The sequence below is a fragment of the Musca autumnalis genome, unplaced genomic scaffold (assembly GCF_047663935.1).
Source record: "Musca autumnalis isolate F117 unplaced genomic scaffold, ASM4766393v1 scaffold_1, whole genome shotgun sequence".
NCBI lineage: Eukaryota > Metazoa > Arthropoda > Insecta > Diptera > Muscidae > Musca > Musca autumnalis.
Window position 1 is genome coordinate 60,491,212 of NW_027411644.1, and position 16,875 is coordinate 60,508,086.

Here is a 16,875-nt window from a genome sequence, read left to right on the forward strand (position 1 = left end):
TACTGTATTCAATAATGCCAATAATGATGATAGTGATGATGTCAATGATAATGATGTTCATGCTTATGATGAATTTGTTATTAAAATAATTACACAGTCTTACTCAACTAATTGTTTAATTGTTGGGTATGAAAAAACATAATGTGAAAAGATTACACACCCAAATTTAACCACAAATTACTACAGTTAAACATGGTTATAATGACCGGTAGAGGTTGGCAATTACACATGATGTCTGCATCTATGGTGTAAATGCACCTTCATGGAAGTTTGAGTGATGATAATAGCACATTTATACTTGCTTTTATTATAATTTTAAAGGGAGCCTGATTTTGTTAGGTGCGAGAAGGATATAATACAATGGCTATAACGAAAGGAGAGTCTATCTAAATCTATAGTGTAAATGCGCCATGATGGAAATTTGAGTGTTGATAATAGCACCTTTATACTTCCTTTTATTATAATTTTAAGGGGGGTCTGAATTATTAGGAGAGAGAAGGATTAAAATAACATGGTTATAAATAAAGGGGGGTTTATGTACATCTATAGTGTAAATGCGCCACGATGGAAGTTTGATTGTTCATGCTTTGAGGCACACAATAATGTTCCAGTACTATTTAGTAGTGAAAAAAGTACTCATTTGGCAGTGATGGACCCAAATGTGCCATGAACAGACCCTAATATTAAAAATATGTCACACTAATCATGGCACAATAATACAGGTACAGCGGCAAAAACAGCTGATCTTCATATCGTCAAAATGCATTATTGTGAAAAATCACATACAAAATGTAAACAAGCAATTCACAGTAATGCATTATTGTGAGCAAATTTGACGTTTTGTATGATTTGATGTAACATCTTCTTATTCCACCATGACACTAATAAATCCCATATACGCATATTGTGTTTATTATAAATTGGTTCCACCGTTCCATTTACTAAATATCGACTTACGTGTATATGTATGTATGTCAATATGATATTTACCCATTTTTTAAACCGTTTGATGATGATTTACTTTTCGCCTCCATAATTGTTTAATGATGTGGACAAAAAGAGGCAACTTCACTTGGCGTTGTTTGTTTTGTTGTTTTTGGTTGGTTGTGCGTGTAAAATACACCTTCTTTTTTCGCGGTACTTCCTCTGCCGTATTATGTTGTTATTTGTATTTACGACGTGATTGGATAATAATTCAATTTTTACTTTAATATTTTAACAGTCATAGTTAAGTGTGTTCAAAACATTGTTTTGATTTCTATTGGGGGGTATTTTTCTATTGATTTCTTTGGAATTTTTGTTATTTTTTAACGTTTCTTATTGACTTTTAATAAAAACATAAGAAGATAAATATCCGTTAAATTTGACATAAAATAAATTGGCAAAATGTAGGTAATTTGTTAACATAATATTTTTATAGCTGCAAGTGAAGTCCCAAAAAATGATGTGTTTTGTCCAAATTTTACTTTCATCAATTGAATGAAATTAGTTCATTGATTTATTATAACAAATCCCTTTTGTATAAAAATGGCCGAACTTAGAGGTAGTTTACACTAGGTGTGTACGATAACTGTCCTAGCAATAATTACTCAGTCAGTTCCAGCAACCTCTCTCAGTGAATTTTACTCTCTCAGGCAAGAAAAATTGCAGAAAGTTATCGAACAACATATTGCAAAAACTTGCAAGAAAGTCAGCTTTTTCCGAAAATGTATGAAATTTGTTTTTGTTTCTTTTGATATCACTGTGCAACATTTTTGAGCCAATCGCGTGCAAACAACTTCTGTCCAGAATTTTATGAAAGTAGAGGACCAATAGGCAAAAACCATATTTGGGTTTTGTTTTCTTAGATCGGGTTCGGTTTTTATGGCCTCATCTAAACATGGTTAAAAATCGATTTTTTAAAACAAATCGGGGCTGTATCTCTGAAACCAATACGAATCTTGTTTTGACATCTGCAGCACACTAGTAGATAAGAGCAAGAAGAAAACATTTGGAGGAATAGTAAACTCGAAAAACTACATTTATTGCCTCAAATTTTATAATATATCTAAAAATTCTATAAGTTGTGTATATTTCGCAGCGTATCTCCCAAAATTTTAAATTCTTCTTAATGTTACCTATTGGGAAAATATTCTCTGGAATGTAATACACAACTCTTCAGAACATTATATTGTTGTAAAATGCCTCTATCGCCTTGTTTATAGCAAATTTTTCAACAACAATTTGGTAAATATTTCAATAATTCATTGAAATCCCCAACATGAGAATAAACAGCCTGTGTGAACATTGTTTGAAATAAGTTTTGTAAAAGGTATGTTATGAAATACCCCTTAAACAACGTGAAATAACCATTTTAGAGTTTCAGAATGTTCTGAAGAATTGATGGTCGCATTATTTGGAAAATTTTTAGAATGGTTACTTGTTTCAACTCCCACCAGTTTAGTTGTTACTGATCAGAATTTCAGAAATTATGTAAACTTTTCTATATTTTAACGAGTTTGATGTGCTAGATGCAGCTTTTTCTAGTTCATCTGTTTGACACATAAGTTCTACTACTAAAGGGCTACAATGTTGCTGAAGACTGCAAAGCAAAGTTCTTATTAGTTTCGGAGATAAAGGTCCGATCACTGGAAAAAAGGCTCATTTTAGGTCGGTTTAGATGTGGCCATAAAATCTAAACCCGATCTAATAACACAAAACCCAATTAAGGTTTTTGTAGTCTCAATATGTACTTTCAGAAAATGCCCATTAGAAGTTGTTTGCATTTCCAGTGTTGCACAGTGTATTTTAAACCAAACGGAACAAAAACATAAATTTTAAAATTGCAGTTTACTTATTCAATGCTTTAATACTATCAACAACGCTTTATAATCTAAAAAAATTGCAATTGTGAAATTTTCTTGGTCAAAAATGTTAACATTTCGAGTTGTTTACATTGAACAGGTGATTAAAAGTCAGCTGATCAGGCTTGCAAATTTTTGCGCGACAAATTTTCCCAGCAAAAATTTGCAAGTTCTCAGTCACAAAACTCTCCAAAAATCTCTCCAAACTCGCTCTCTTTTGCTGGATAATTTTGTTATCGAACAGCATTCAGTAAAAATTTGTACGAATTTGTACAAATTTTTATGTTATAGTACAGACCTACTATCTATCAATTCCATATGACTTGAAATTTTTCATCGCTTTACAGTCGCTAATGCGTGTAATATTGGCGATTTCCCTTATGCCATTTACTTGTTGCGTCCACACCAGCAAAAATGCAGTGAAATTACGCTTCCACATTGTCTATGTGGGTAGATATGGACTGGTTTTATTTCGTGTCATATGACATTGATAGCTATTGTAAACACTGCTTTAGCGGGTAGATTATTGTGACATAGAATTGGTCAAAAAATATTGGTCAAATAAAATAAGTTTAGATAAAAGGAAAGAATCCAAAGGAAAGGGTGCTTCCTGAAACCCTTTCCAATGGAAAGGCTGCTTCCTAAAGCCCTTTCCAATGGAAAAGGTGCTTCCTAAGAGCCTTTCCAAAGGAAATGGTGCTTCCTAAAACCTTTTCCAGTGGAAGGAGTGCTTCCTAAAACCCCTTCCAATGGAAAGGGTGCTTCCTAAAACCCTTTTCAATGGAAAGGGTGCTTATTATGACCCTTTTAAAATTAAAGGGTGCTTCCTAAGACCCTTTACAAAGGAAAGGGTGCTTCCTAAAACCCTTTCCAATGGAAAGGGTGCATCCTAAAATACTTTCCAATGGAAAGGGTGCTTTCTAAAATACTTTTCAATGGCAAGGGTGCTTTCTAAAATACTTTCCAATGGAAAGGGTGCTTTCTAAAACCCTTTCCAATTTAAAGGGTGCTTCCTAAAACCCCTTCCAATAGAAAGGGTGCTTCCTAAAACCTTTTCCAATGGAAAGGGTGCTTTCTAAAACCCTTTCCGATGGAAAGAATACTTCCTAAAACCACTTCTAATAGAAAGAATGCTTCCTAAAACCACTTCTAATGGAAAGAGTGCTTCCTATGACCCCTTCCAATGGAAAGGGTGCTTCTTAAAGCCCTTTCTAATGGAAAGAGTGCTTCCTAAAACCCATTCCAATAGAAAGAGTGCTTCCAAAAACCCATTCCAATGGAAAGGGTGCTTCCTAAAACCCTTTCCTATGGAAAGGGTGCTTCCTCAAACACTTTCCAATGGAAAGGGTGCTTCCTCAAACACTTTCCAATGGAAAGGGTGCTTCCTCAAACACTTTCCAATGGAAAGAGTGCTTCCTATAACCCTTTCCAATGGAAAGGGTGCTTCCTATAACCCTTTCCAATGGAAAGGGTGCTTCCTATAACCCTTTCCAATGAAAGGGTGCTTCCTATAACCCTTTCCAATGAAAGGGTGCTTCCTATAACCCTTTCCAATGGAAAGGGTGCTTCCAAAAACCTTTCCAATGGAAAGGGTGCTTCCTATAACCCTTTCCAATGGAAAGGGTGCTTCCTATAACCCTTCTCAATGGAAAGGGTGCTTCCTATAACCCTTCCCAATGGAAAGGGTGCTTCCTATAACCCTTTCCAATGAAAGGGTGCTTCCTATAACCCTTTCCAATGAAAGGGTGCTTCCTATAACCCTTTCCAATGAAAGGGTGCTTCCTATAACCCTTTCCAATGAAAGGGTGCTTCCTATAACCCTTTCCAATGAAAGGGTGCTTCCTATAACCCTTTCCAATGAAAGGGTGCTTCCTATAACCCTTTCCAATGAAAGGGTGCTTCCTATAACCCTTTCCAATGAAAGGGTGCTTCCTATAACCCTTTCCAATGAAAGGGTGCTTCCTATAACCCTTTCCAATGAAAGGGTGCTTCCTAAAAGCCTTTCCAATAGAAAGGTGCTTCCCAAAACCTCTTTCAATGGTAAGGGTGCTTCCTAAACCCCTTTCCAATGGAAACAGTGCTTCCTAAACCCCTTTCCAATGGAAACAGTGCTTCCTAAACCCCTTTCCAATGGAAACAGTGCTTCCTAAACCCCTTTCCAATGGAAACAGTGCTTCCTAAAACCCCTTCCAATGGAAAGGGTGCTTCTTAAAACCCTTTCCTGTGGTAAGGGTGCTTCCTAAACCCCTTTCCTGTGGTAAGGGTGCTTCCTAAACCCCTTTCCTGTGGTAAGGGTGCTTCCTAAACCCCTTTCCTGTGGTAAGGGTGCTTCCTAAAGCTTTTCTAATGGAAAGGGTGCTTTCCAAAACCCTTTCCAATGGAAAGGGTGCTTTCCAAAGCCCTTTCCAATGGAAAGGATGCTTCCTAAAAGCCTTTCCAGTGGAAAGGGTGCTTCCTAAAACCCTTTCCAATGGAAAGGTTGCTTCCTAAGACCCTTTCCAATTGAAAGGGTGCTTCCTAAAACCCTTTCCTATGGAAAGTGTGCTTCCTAAAACCCATTCCAACGGAAAGGGTGCTTCCTGAAACCCTTTTCAATGGAAAGGGTGCTTCCTGAAACCCTTTTCAATGGGTAGGGTGCTTCCTCAAACACTATCCAATGGAAAGAGTGCTTCCTAAAATCCATTCCAGTGGAAAGGGTGCTTCCTTAAACCCTTTCCAATGGAAAGGGTGCTTCCTTAAACCCTTTCCAATGGAAAGGGTGCTTCCTAAAACCCTTTCCAATGGAAAGGGTGCTTCCTAAAACCCTTTCCAATGGAAAGGGTGCTTCCTAAAACCCTTTCCAATGGAAAGGGTGCTTCCTAAAACCCTTTCCAATGGAAAGGGTGCTTCCTAAAACCCTTTCCAATAGAAAGGGTGCTTCCTAAAACCCTTTCCAATGGAAAGGGTGCTTCCTAAAACCCTTTCCAATGGAAAGGGTGCTTCCTAAAACCCTTTCCAATGGAAAGGGTGCTTCCTAAAACCCTTTCAAATGGAAAGGGTGCTTCCTAAAACCCTTTCCAATGGAAAGGGTGCTTCCTAAAACCCTTTCCAATGGAAAGGGTGCTTCCTAAAACCCTTTCCAATGGAAAGGGTGCTTCCTAAAACCCTTTCCAATGGAAAGGGTGCTTCCTAAAACCCTTTCCAATGTAAAGGGTACTTCCTAAAACCCTTTCCAATGTAAAGGGTACTTCCTAAAACTCTTTACAATGGAAAGGGTGCTTCCTAAAACCCTTTCCAATGGAAAGGGTACTTCCTAAAACCCATTACAATGGAAAGGGTGCTTCCTAAAACCCTTTCCAATGGAAAGGGTGCTTCCTAAAACCCTTTCCAATGGAAAGGGTGCTTCCTAAAACCCTTTCCAATGGAAAGGGTGCTTCCTAAAACCCTTTCCAATGGAAAGGGTGCTTCCTAAACCCCTTTCCAATGGAAAGGGTGCTTCCTTAAACCCTTTCCAATGGAAAGGGTGCTTCCTAAAACCCTTTAGAATGGAAAGGGTGCTTCTAAAAACCCTTTACAATGCAAAGGGTGCTTCTAAAACCCCTTTACGATGGAAAGGGTGCTTCTAAAACCCCTTTACGATGGAAAGGGTGCTTCCTAGAACCCTTTCCAATGGAAAGGGTGCTTCCTAGAACCCTTTCCAATGGAAAGGGTGCTTCCTAGAACCCTTTCCAATGGAAAGGGTGCTTCCTAGAACCCTTTCCAATGGAAAGGGTACTTCCTAAAACTCTTTACAATGGAAAGAGTACTTCCTAAAACTCTTTACAATGGAAAGGGTGCTTCCTAAAACCCTTTCCAATGGAAAGGGTGCTTCCTAAAACCCTTTCCAATGGAAAGGGTACTTCCTGAAACCCATTACAATGGAAAGGGTGCTTCCTAAAACCCTTTCCAATGGAAAGGGTGCTTCCTAGAACCCTTTCCAATGGAAAGGGTGCTTCCTAGAACCCTTTCCAATGGAAAGGGTGCTTCCTAGAACCCTTTCCAATGGAAAGGGTGCTTCCTAGAACCCTTTCCAATGGAAAGGGTGCTTCCTAGAACCCTTTCCAATGGAAAGGGTGCTTCCTAGAACCCATTCCAATGGAAAGGGTGCTTCCTAGAACCCTTTCCAATGGAAAGGGTGCTTCCTAGAACCCTTTCCAATGGAAAGGGTGCTTCCTAGAACCCTTTCCAATGGAAAGGGTGCTTCCTAGAACCCTTTCCAATGGAAAGGGTGCTTCCTAGAACCCTTTCCAATGGAAAGGGTGCTTCCTAGAACCCTTTCCAATGGAAAGGGTGCTTCCTAGAACCCTTTCCAATGGAAAGGGTGCTTCCTAGAACTTAAAAAAATGGAATGTGTGCTTGTTTCTATAGAAGACCTCAAGAGGTCTTCTGTCTATAGAAGACCTCAATAGATCTTCTGTTTACAGAAGATTTAAAGATTACTTCTGTCTATAGAAAACCTCAGGTATTCTTCTGTTTATAGAAGTCCTCAAGAGGTCTTCTGTCTATGGAAGACCTCAAGAGATCTTCTGTTTACAGAAGATTTAGAGATGACTTGTGTCCATAAAAACCGTCAGCAACTCTTCTGTTTATAGAAGACTTCAAGAGGTGTTCTGTCTATAGAAGACCTCAAGAGGTCTTCTGTCTGTATAAGACTTCGAGTAGCCTTCTGTCTATAGAATACCTCAAGAGGACTTCTATTTATAGAAGACTTAAAGAGGTCTTCTACCTATAGAGACCTCAAAAGATGTTCTGTTTATAGAAGATTTAAAGAGGACTTCTTTCTGTCCATAGAGAATCCCAAGAATTCTTCTGTTTATAAAAGTCCTCAAGAGGTTCTCTGTCTGCTCCCTAAAAACAAAAAAACATATGTACAGATGTATGTTTGTCCCCAACACGAACAGACGATAATTGTCTTATCTTTAGGTAAACTGAAAGGTTTCCACATAATGTTATTTGCAATAAAGTCAATGGTTTTTATTTAAACACCTCATGTATTGCAGACAGCAGACGAAGTCTTTGGACTTATTATCTCTGTAGTCACGTTTTAGAAATTAATATTTTTTAATTGCTTTAATTTTTGTTCAAAAACCAATAACATTTATTAAGGCGATAAAGATGGCGTTTAAATGTAAACATATTTAAATCACATTTTTTTTAAATTTGGTATGAAAAATATTTGTTTATGTCACATATCTTAACCATGGAACTAATTTTTGCAACAACAATACCATTTAGAGTTGCACCAAAAATTTCATATTTTGGCACTTAATGCTAAGATGGGTTGGCGCCCAATGTTAGACTATTAGGTAGTAAATATGTAAGTAAATCTAAATTTTTCTTTATAAAAGGTCGCACAATTTCACCACTAAACAACTTGTCCTTCGCAATTTCAAAGAAAAAAAAAAAGAATCATCTGTTGCACACATTTTTTATTAAAGTCAAATCTTCCCGCTGTTTGTTGGCTTATCCCACCCGTAATGTTTCTACCTGACTAACTAAAATACCTCGAAAGATGGTGGTCCTAATGTGTGTTTGAATTGTGTGTGCACATTTTTAGAAACAAATAGAATAATTTCCTAATAAGTTGACTAATTTTGAAAATCTCCACACGTTTCGTGATATTAAAATAGTTATCGTCGCAACACACAACAAAAATGTGTTTAATTATAAACATAATTTTTTTTGTAACAAATTTTGCTTTTTTGGTCAAAATAAATTATTTGATGAATTATTGTTTTTAGTACGCAAAGCAATAAAAGTACTTAAACAATAAAACTATATTCAGCCGGTTAATGGATTGACTTAATAACCCGAAATCGTATTAAATATGATTTATAAAAGTACATTCGTACATACGTATGTATTATAATGTATGTAGTTGTTGTTGCATACCATCATAGATAGCGTAAATTGTGTATTACTTCATGTTGTCATAATCGCAATTAATAAACAAATCATGTAGGTAACACGTACTAATATTTTAAGTACAGGTTTAGTTACAGTCGTCGAACTCCGTATTCCAAAACAGTAATTGAAAGAAACTTTCTTGAAAAAATAAACATAAGAAATTTAAGAAAATTAAAACAATAAAGCGGTAAACATATCCAATGTTTCAGTAAAGTTGGGGGGTCATTTCTGAAGAAAAAATATAAAAAATCGATCTGCCCTTGCTCTTTTATTCTGGCGCCCAACTTTGCTGAAATGTTGGATGTATTTTCGGCTTAATCCATCCCCAAAAATATATTCAACAAAATTAAAAAAAGTTTATAAGACGTATTAGCATAAAATTATTCATAAATTTTTTTATTTAAATTCCAAAAGTGTGTTTCAATTTATTTGCTTAATCAATTTACTCAAATCTCATCTAACCGGTTCTCTAAACGAAACAAAGAATGATTTTAATTTGCAGTTAAAGAAACAGATCGCGTGCCAACATTTATCTTTAATAGGCCATTTAGATATGACCTCATTAGCCGGATTTAGCGCATTTTCACGATTTATTTGCTAAATCCGGCGATAATCTACCAGATTTCCTATACAAAAATAAATCCTTGTATTGAGTGGATTATGCTAGGTTTACATTTACGAAATCCACTCGATTTCAACTGTCAATTCCTTTGCTCAAACGTCAAATGAAATCTCATCTGAAATCCATTGGATTTCATTTGACGTTTAAACAATGGAATTGACAGTTGAAATCGAGTGGTTTTCGTAAATGTAAACCAAGCATTAGTTTTAAATCCGGCATAATATGCCATTTAGATATGACACCATTAGCAGGATTTAGCGCTTTATCAGGTTTTATTTGCTTAATCCAGCAAAAATCTACGGGTTTTCCCATACAAAAATAAATCCTCCTATTGAGTGGATTTGTTTTAAATCTGGCATAAATCCTCGTATACAACTCTGTTTTTTGCAACATGTTGCTAGAAAATACAAAAAGTTGCAAGCTGGCACAAGAAACAAGGTAGATGCATCGGTGTATTGCTACACTAAAAATAATTTAAAATGTAAACATTTGTAAACAAGGCGGTAAAATTAAATTTGTTTTGTTTGATTTTAATCAACCAAGACTAATATTTATGATGTCTAAACGATAAAATAATTCGTTTATTTATTTTAGATGGGCAAGCTGCGATAAAATAATTCTTATTTTGCTCCTTAGTTAGCATTAGCAGCATAATGTGCTAACATTTTCAGTATTAAACAATACATTTGTAATTTGATGTATGTATGTTTTTTGAGACGAATTCAATTTACAAAAAATTCTTTTGACTTTTCACATTCGTTCAGATGGGCTGATGCATCTACCTTGGTAATTATGCTATGAACAAAAATCTGCTGACTGTCATTTAAATCCTCCAAAATGTATATCTAAATGCAATGAGATTTGTACTGGATTTATTAAATCCAGTCGAGGATTTATGGCTAGTCTAAATGAGCTATAAGTCCTCGTATACAACTCTGTTTTTGGCCACATGTTGCTAGAAAATACAAAAAGTTGCAAGCTGGCACAAGAAACAAGGTAGATGCATCGGTGAATTGCTACACTAAAAATAATTTAAAATGTAAAAAATTGTAAACAAGGCGGAAAAATTAAATTTGTTTTGATGTACAAAGTTGATTTTAATCAACTAAGACTAATATTTACGATGTCTAAACGATAAAATAATTCGTTTATTTATTTTAGATGGCAAGCTGCGATAAAATAATTCTTATTTTGCTCCTTAGTTAGCATTAGCAGCATAATGTGCTAACATTTTCAGTATTAAACAATAAATTTGTAATTTGACGTACGTTTTTTGAGACGAAGTCAATTTACAAAAAAATCTTTTGACGTTTAAAATTCGATCAGATGGGCTGATGCATCTACCTTGCTAATTGTGCTATGAACAAAAATCAGCTGACTGCCATTTAAATCCTCCAAAATGTATATCTAAATGCAATGAGATTTGTACTGGATTTATTACATCCAGTCGAGGATTTATGGCTAGTCTAAATGAGCTATAACACCTCCTTATTCCACCATGCAGTCGGGTTAACAAATTTTTGACATTTTCGAAAAAATAAGTGAAATAATAATTGAAAAGAGTTGCAAACAAAAGAACATGAACAAAAACTAAATATGTGAATGGAAAACAAAAAGAATTCGATGATTTTCATTAATAATTTTACAACTGTCCATATAGTTGTCGGGACGCCTACGTCACACAGGCAAGTTATGGGTTTTTGACAATAATACATGAACTCAACTGTCCTGTCATGTGTAAACGCAGGGTTAGCAACAGCAACTAAAGGCCAGAACAGAATCAGTCGTCGCTTGCTTCCAAAATGTCAAATTAAAAAGGAATGCCAGAGCCTCCTAAAAGGAGAACGCAGGCGGATTTGCAAAGATGTTTTGGCATTCCTTTATAATTTGACATTTGGGGAAGCAAGCAAAGCAAGCGACGATTGATTCTGTTCTGGCCTTAAGGCCTTCGATACTATCAACCTTGCCATATTGTTCTAGGATATAGGGAAGACTACCGAACGGAAAAATGGAAAATACGTCAAAAAAACTGGAACAAATTTCAAAGTCGGCGTATCAGCCAATCAAACACCGGCAACCATGTTACTATTTTTTACACTCTCAAATTTGTCGAGTAAAAAGTTTTTAAAGAGAGCGCCATTTTTGTTTAAAGAGAAGTGAACATTTTACAACTTTTTTGTGTACGGGAACGGGTTTTCGGGTACAATGTGTAAAAGTCGTAAAAATTGTAAATACTTTTTAGTTCTGGAACAAAGCTTATATGTACGGACGCCAATCGTTGGTGGAATTCAGAAACTAGAAGTCCAAACCGTGTAGCGTAAAACAGGGAATGCGGAGTAATATCTTCGGAACTGTTTAACCTCTACCTTTCTGAAATCCCACACCAGCCAGACGGCATAGAGATCGTAATTCATGAGGATGATTGTACGATCTTGGCAGCGGGTTTTATCGTCTTCGACATATGTGATAGGTTAAATGTCTACATAGCTTGCAGTTCTTTCATGTGAGGAATATGAAAATATCCGCGGCTAAATTCACTGCCACACTGATTCCGACCACTTACTCAAAATTTTGGCTATAACGTTCGATAGCATGTTTAAGTCGTCCGCGCTTGCCACAGATATTTGCGACAATCTAATGGCCAGGTCCCCAACCCAGGCACGTCAGGAGAGATCTTCATGATCTAGAGAGAGAGAGTCCAAAGACGTAAACGAAAACCTCTGGACTAACGAGCCTATAATTCGTGTCGGGCCCGAACACATTACCGGCAATGTGGATTGGGGCCAAACGACACGCTGCATTTGTTTAGCTGTGCACCTAATCCCACTCACCTGTCTCCTGATTCTTTATGGCCGCAACCAGTCAGGTTGCAGAATTTTTGAGTCTGGATAGCGAGGAACCACATAACTGAAATAATACAGGAACGAACATAAGGTCTATCTGGTTACTTTCCCAGCAAGAATTGTCCAGCAAGAACTGTCTCAGAGGGTAAGGAGTTTTATTCTCTTTTGCAAGAAAATTGTAAAAAGTAAAAAGACACCTTCCCAGCAAAAACCAGCAAGCAATCAGCTGGCTTGCTAAAACAGAACAATTTGTCCGCCAATAAAGGAAGCAAACACTTTGTATTTTATTAAAAATAAAAAAGGAAATGAAACAAAAACGTATTTTTCCACTTTACAAATTTGTTCTCCATAAAACAATACAATTAGACTATGTTATTTCCACAATAAAATTGTTTTTAATTTTCACAAACATAAATCAACAAAAAACTAAAAACAGATGATTGACTGTTTTCAGGAAGAAGAATTGCTAGTGCTTTCTAGAAGAAATTTGTCCAGCAAGAATTTGCAAGCTCTCAGTGAAAGAACTGTCAAAATGTCTCTCTCGAATCGCTCTCTTTTGCTGATTTTTTGTGTTAACAGACGACTTCCAGCAAAAATTGGTACAAATTCTTACAAGTTTTAGGGTAACCAGACAGACCTATGTATATTTGCGTTGCTACAACAACAGTGGAAGACGATATCGAAAAACAAATGGGGATGAATGGAAATATTTTTTGTTCGGCTTATAGGACAAATGGACGATTCTCTTACTCATTTTTTGAGTTACCGACAAAAACCGTTAAAATTAAAATGCAAAATTATGAATGAAAAGTTCAAATTAAAGTTGACAACAACACTGTTGTTATCGGTAGAACTTTACAACTACTTTTTATTCATCGCTAACTTACCGAAAAATATCGTTAATTTCCGAAATTGTAAGCACTTTACTTTTAACGATTTTTGTCGGTAACTCAAAAAATGTGTTAGAGAATCGCACTACAGATCGGACCACTCCTTTGGGTATCTCCAACCCAACATTTCATTTTGTTTGCAAAAGTGCAGTTTAGGGACGTTTCTTGAATTGTGCTGATTTTTTTGTGACAAAAATCTGTAATCGGTGCTGTCAGTGGTACAATTAGGCCCACAGTTTATGATACCTGCCCCACAAACGGCAGAAAATTTGCACATTAATCTTTCTAAACCTAGTTTATCACCTACGAAAATGAGAATTATTTTTAAAATTAGGAATCTTAATGTTTATTTGTACTTGTTATGTTGCAAAAATATACATATATTATTTGAAACTGCACGAACACAATGTATGGACACTGTTTATAGCTGTGGTATAAGTCCATATATCGTCGTAGACAACACCTCTATGCATTCTTTCGTTATATGGCTGGCCAGCACAAGTGACATGGAAGTGTACATACCATATGCGAAAACCTTATCGGGTTGATTGTTAAGGTAAATGACCGTAACTTTGACATTCATATGTTGCAGGGACTATGAACTTTTATTGGTACAACACAATCTCCAATGGAAAATTAGATTTAAAGAAAAAAAAAACGTTGGTTAACATGTAAATTCCATTCTTGCAATTAGGTTCATAAGAGTGTTATTCAAAGTCTGGAAAATTATTATCAATGCCGTTTCTTTGAACGTTCTCAATGCAATCAGCAATCAATTGAAATTTGTATATTTTTCTTTATAATCAACAATAACACTTCAATCAAGTCGCAGTAAAAGATAGGTCATTAATCGAGACAATACCATGAGAACAACAAACAGATGTCCACATATGTATATGGAACACATGTGAGGGACAGATAATCCCGCAATGATCAAAGACAATTAATTGTCAAAACTATGAATTGTAAGGATGAAGGTATTTCCCTTATAAACAAAGTAACCAGCAATCAGTCAGACTTGCAGATAGCTAAATATCCCCTCAGCCTAGGAGGAGTTTACAAAAATGTTTTTTTTTTTATTTATTTTGGATTCATTATTGTTGTTTAATTTTGATTAATTCTTCTAAAAGAATTATGTTGTGTATCCTTTTTTGTTTAGTCTAATATAACCCCTTTTTTATACGAAAACAGACATTCACCTGGTTTAGAGGTAGTTTACACTATCTACCATGTCATATGACACGAAATAAGAAGATTCCATATCTACCCACGCAGGCAATGTGGAGGGAGACCTAATTTTATTACATTTTTGCTGGTGTGGACGCACAAAGTAAATGCCGTAAGGAAAATCCCCAAAATTGCACATATTAGCGACTATATAATGATGGAAAATTTCATGTCATATGACATTTACATATAGTGCAAACTACCTGTTTAGTTACAAACCTTTTTTGTTTTTTTCCCGTTTAGAAATAATAAGGTAGGTATGTGTATGTTTGTAATTCTTCGAAGTTTTGTTTTATTTATAATTCAAGATGTGTTGTATGTGTGTATGTACAATGTGTTTAAGTTTTTGTTAGCAAAATTTAGATTTAATTCCAAAGTAGTTTATAATTTTAATTGTTTTGTGAAATTAACTTATTTTTTGTATGTACAGTGTAGATTTAATCAGTTTAGTTTTAGGTTTTATTTAGCACAATTTTCAAAGGTAAGTTTTAACTAGAGGTAAGTACTAATTAGTTTAGTTTTATTTATAGGGAAATGTGCAATTTTAGGGTAATTTTCAATGCAATATTTAGGTTTAGGTAGCAAAATTTAACACAATTAGTTTTAAGTAGCAAATTTTAATTGTTTATTTAATTTATTTGTATTTGTTTTGTGTGTAATTCTCAAAATGTAATTTTATTGTTAATTCTCGACTTGTAACTTTTGACTTTCACTGGTGGGGGAATCGCACGCTTTAATGATCACTGACGGACTGAGCTGATGCTGCTCTTGGTACTGCTTTTAAAGTTGATCATTTCCAGGATTCATTGGAAGGAGAGCCATAGGTTAATAGCTAGCGGCCGCAGGTTATATGTATGTGTGTATATATTTACAAATGTAAATACTGCGGACCGCTAGCCAAAAGTTCATCAAAACAACGCTACAGTGCTCGCAATAAGTATGGTCCTAGACCATACATTCTCCGCCCCCAAGACTCAGTGCATCCTTCTCATCTTATCGTCTTTGGCTTTGCTCGAGGTGGCAATCTTGAGATGGTAAGTATGGAGCTAGTCGGAAATAACTTGACGACCTTCGTTATGGGTCGGCTGATGTTACCACCAGCAGTCTTTATGTCTACCACTCTTACGTTTTGGTCGATTCCCTGGTGGGTCTTTAAAATTCGTCCTAACTTCCAATCAGTTGGAGCTGAACGTTCATCCTTAAGTACAATTAAATCACCCTCCTTAAGATTGTCTTGTTGATACTTCCATTTAGTACGTCGATGGAGCTCATGCAGATATTCAGTTTTCCATCTATTACAAAAATATTGGGAGATAATTTTCAAGCGTTTCCATCTATTGACCAGGCTAACATCTTGGTCTGAAACATCGGGTTCGGGAGGGGCTAAGATTGGTGTACCGATTAAGAAGTGACCTGGGGTCAGAGGCGACAAATCGCTAGGATCCTCACTAGCTGGACTTAAGGGTCTTGAATTAAGACAAGCTTCGATTTTTGACAAAATTGTGGAAAATTCTTCGAAGGTAAAAGTCATCTTTGGTATGCATTTCTTCAAATGTGTCTTGAAAGACTTCACGCCGGCCTCCCACAAACCGCCCATGTGTGGAGCGCCGGGTGGAATAAACTTCCAATCGAGATTTTGATGGGAATTTTGAACAACCGTTTTATTTTGTAATTCTTTCATGAACAAGAGTCTGTCTTTCTTTAGGACATCGACTGCTCCAACAAAATTAGTTCCGTTGTCGGAGTATACACAAGATGGGCATCCACGCCTACTAATAAATCTAGAGAATGCCGCTAGGAATGACTGAGTCGAGAGGTCACTAGTTGGTTCGAGGTGTATGGCTTTCGTAGCAAAGCATACGAAAAGGCAGACATATCCCTTTGTAATAAGACATGCTCTTCCCGTAAAATTTCGTATGCTGAAGGGTCCCGCAAAATCTACGCCCGTGTTGGTAAAGGGTCTAGATAGCAAAGTTCTTTCTGGCGGAAGTGAAGCCATAATTTGATTTTCTGTTCTCCGCTTATACAGAATGCAGACTCTACAATTCCGTATTGTCTTTTTGATCAAGGACTTGAGTCTGGGTATGCAAAAACCGGATCTCAAAACTCTCAACATCAATTGGTTCCCACCGTGTAAAGTCACCTTGTGAGTGTGTTCGACTAGTAAAGTAGTAAATCTCGCATTGTGCGGAAGAATGATTGGGTGTCGTTCTTCGAAAGTGAGTGCTGGCGATTGAACCAGTCTACCATGAGCTCGCATAATACCCTTTGGATCTAAGTATGGGTTAAAAGATAGCAAAGGACTCTTTGGAGGAATTCTAGATCTTTTCTCTAATGCTTGAAACTCTTCTGGGAAAAAGAACCGTTGGGTGCGAATTATACTGGCACGTTTGCCGGCCTGAATTTCATCAGCAGTAAGTTCAACTTCAGAAGTTAGAGGGTTTTGTCTACAAACAAGGGTGTTTTTCCAAAATCTGAGTGCTTGCGCATATGCTCTGTATACTCTTGTTAACGAAGATATGTTT

At 36.3% G+C, this 16,875-nt stretch overlaps 1 protein-coding gene across 22 annotated transcripts in view; it reads right to left on the reverse strand.

Moving 5' to 3' along the window:
* LOC141398711 (uncharacterized) overlaps positions 1–16,875 on the reverse strand; it is an 85,310-nt gene that overhangs the window by 12,398 nt on the left and 56,037 nt on the right. For 7 of the 22 annotated variants that reach the window (XM_073976296.1, XM_073976340.1, XM_073976467.1 and 4 more), the window contains exon 2: positions 991–1,324. The exons of 13 other annotated variants lie outside the window; for them this stretch is intronic. In XM_073976296.1, the coding sequence (XP_073832397.1) occupies positions 991–1,034 (44 nt within the window). In that variant the 5' untranslated portion in view covers positions 1,035–1,324. The remainder of the gene's footprint in view (positions 1–990; positions 1,325–16,875) is intronic. 2 more of the 22 variants (XM_073976356.1, XM_073976349.1) reach the window with 1 other exon arrangement.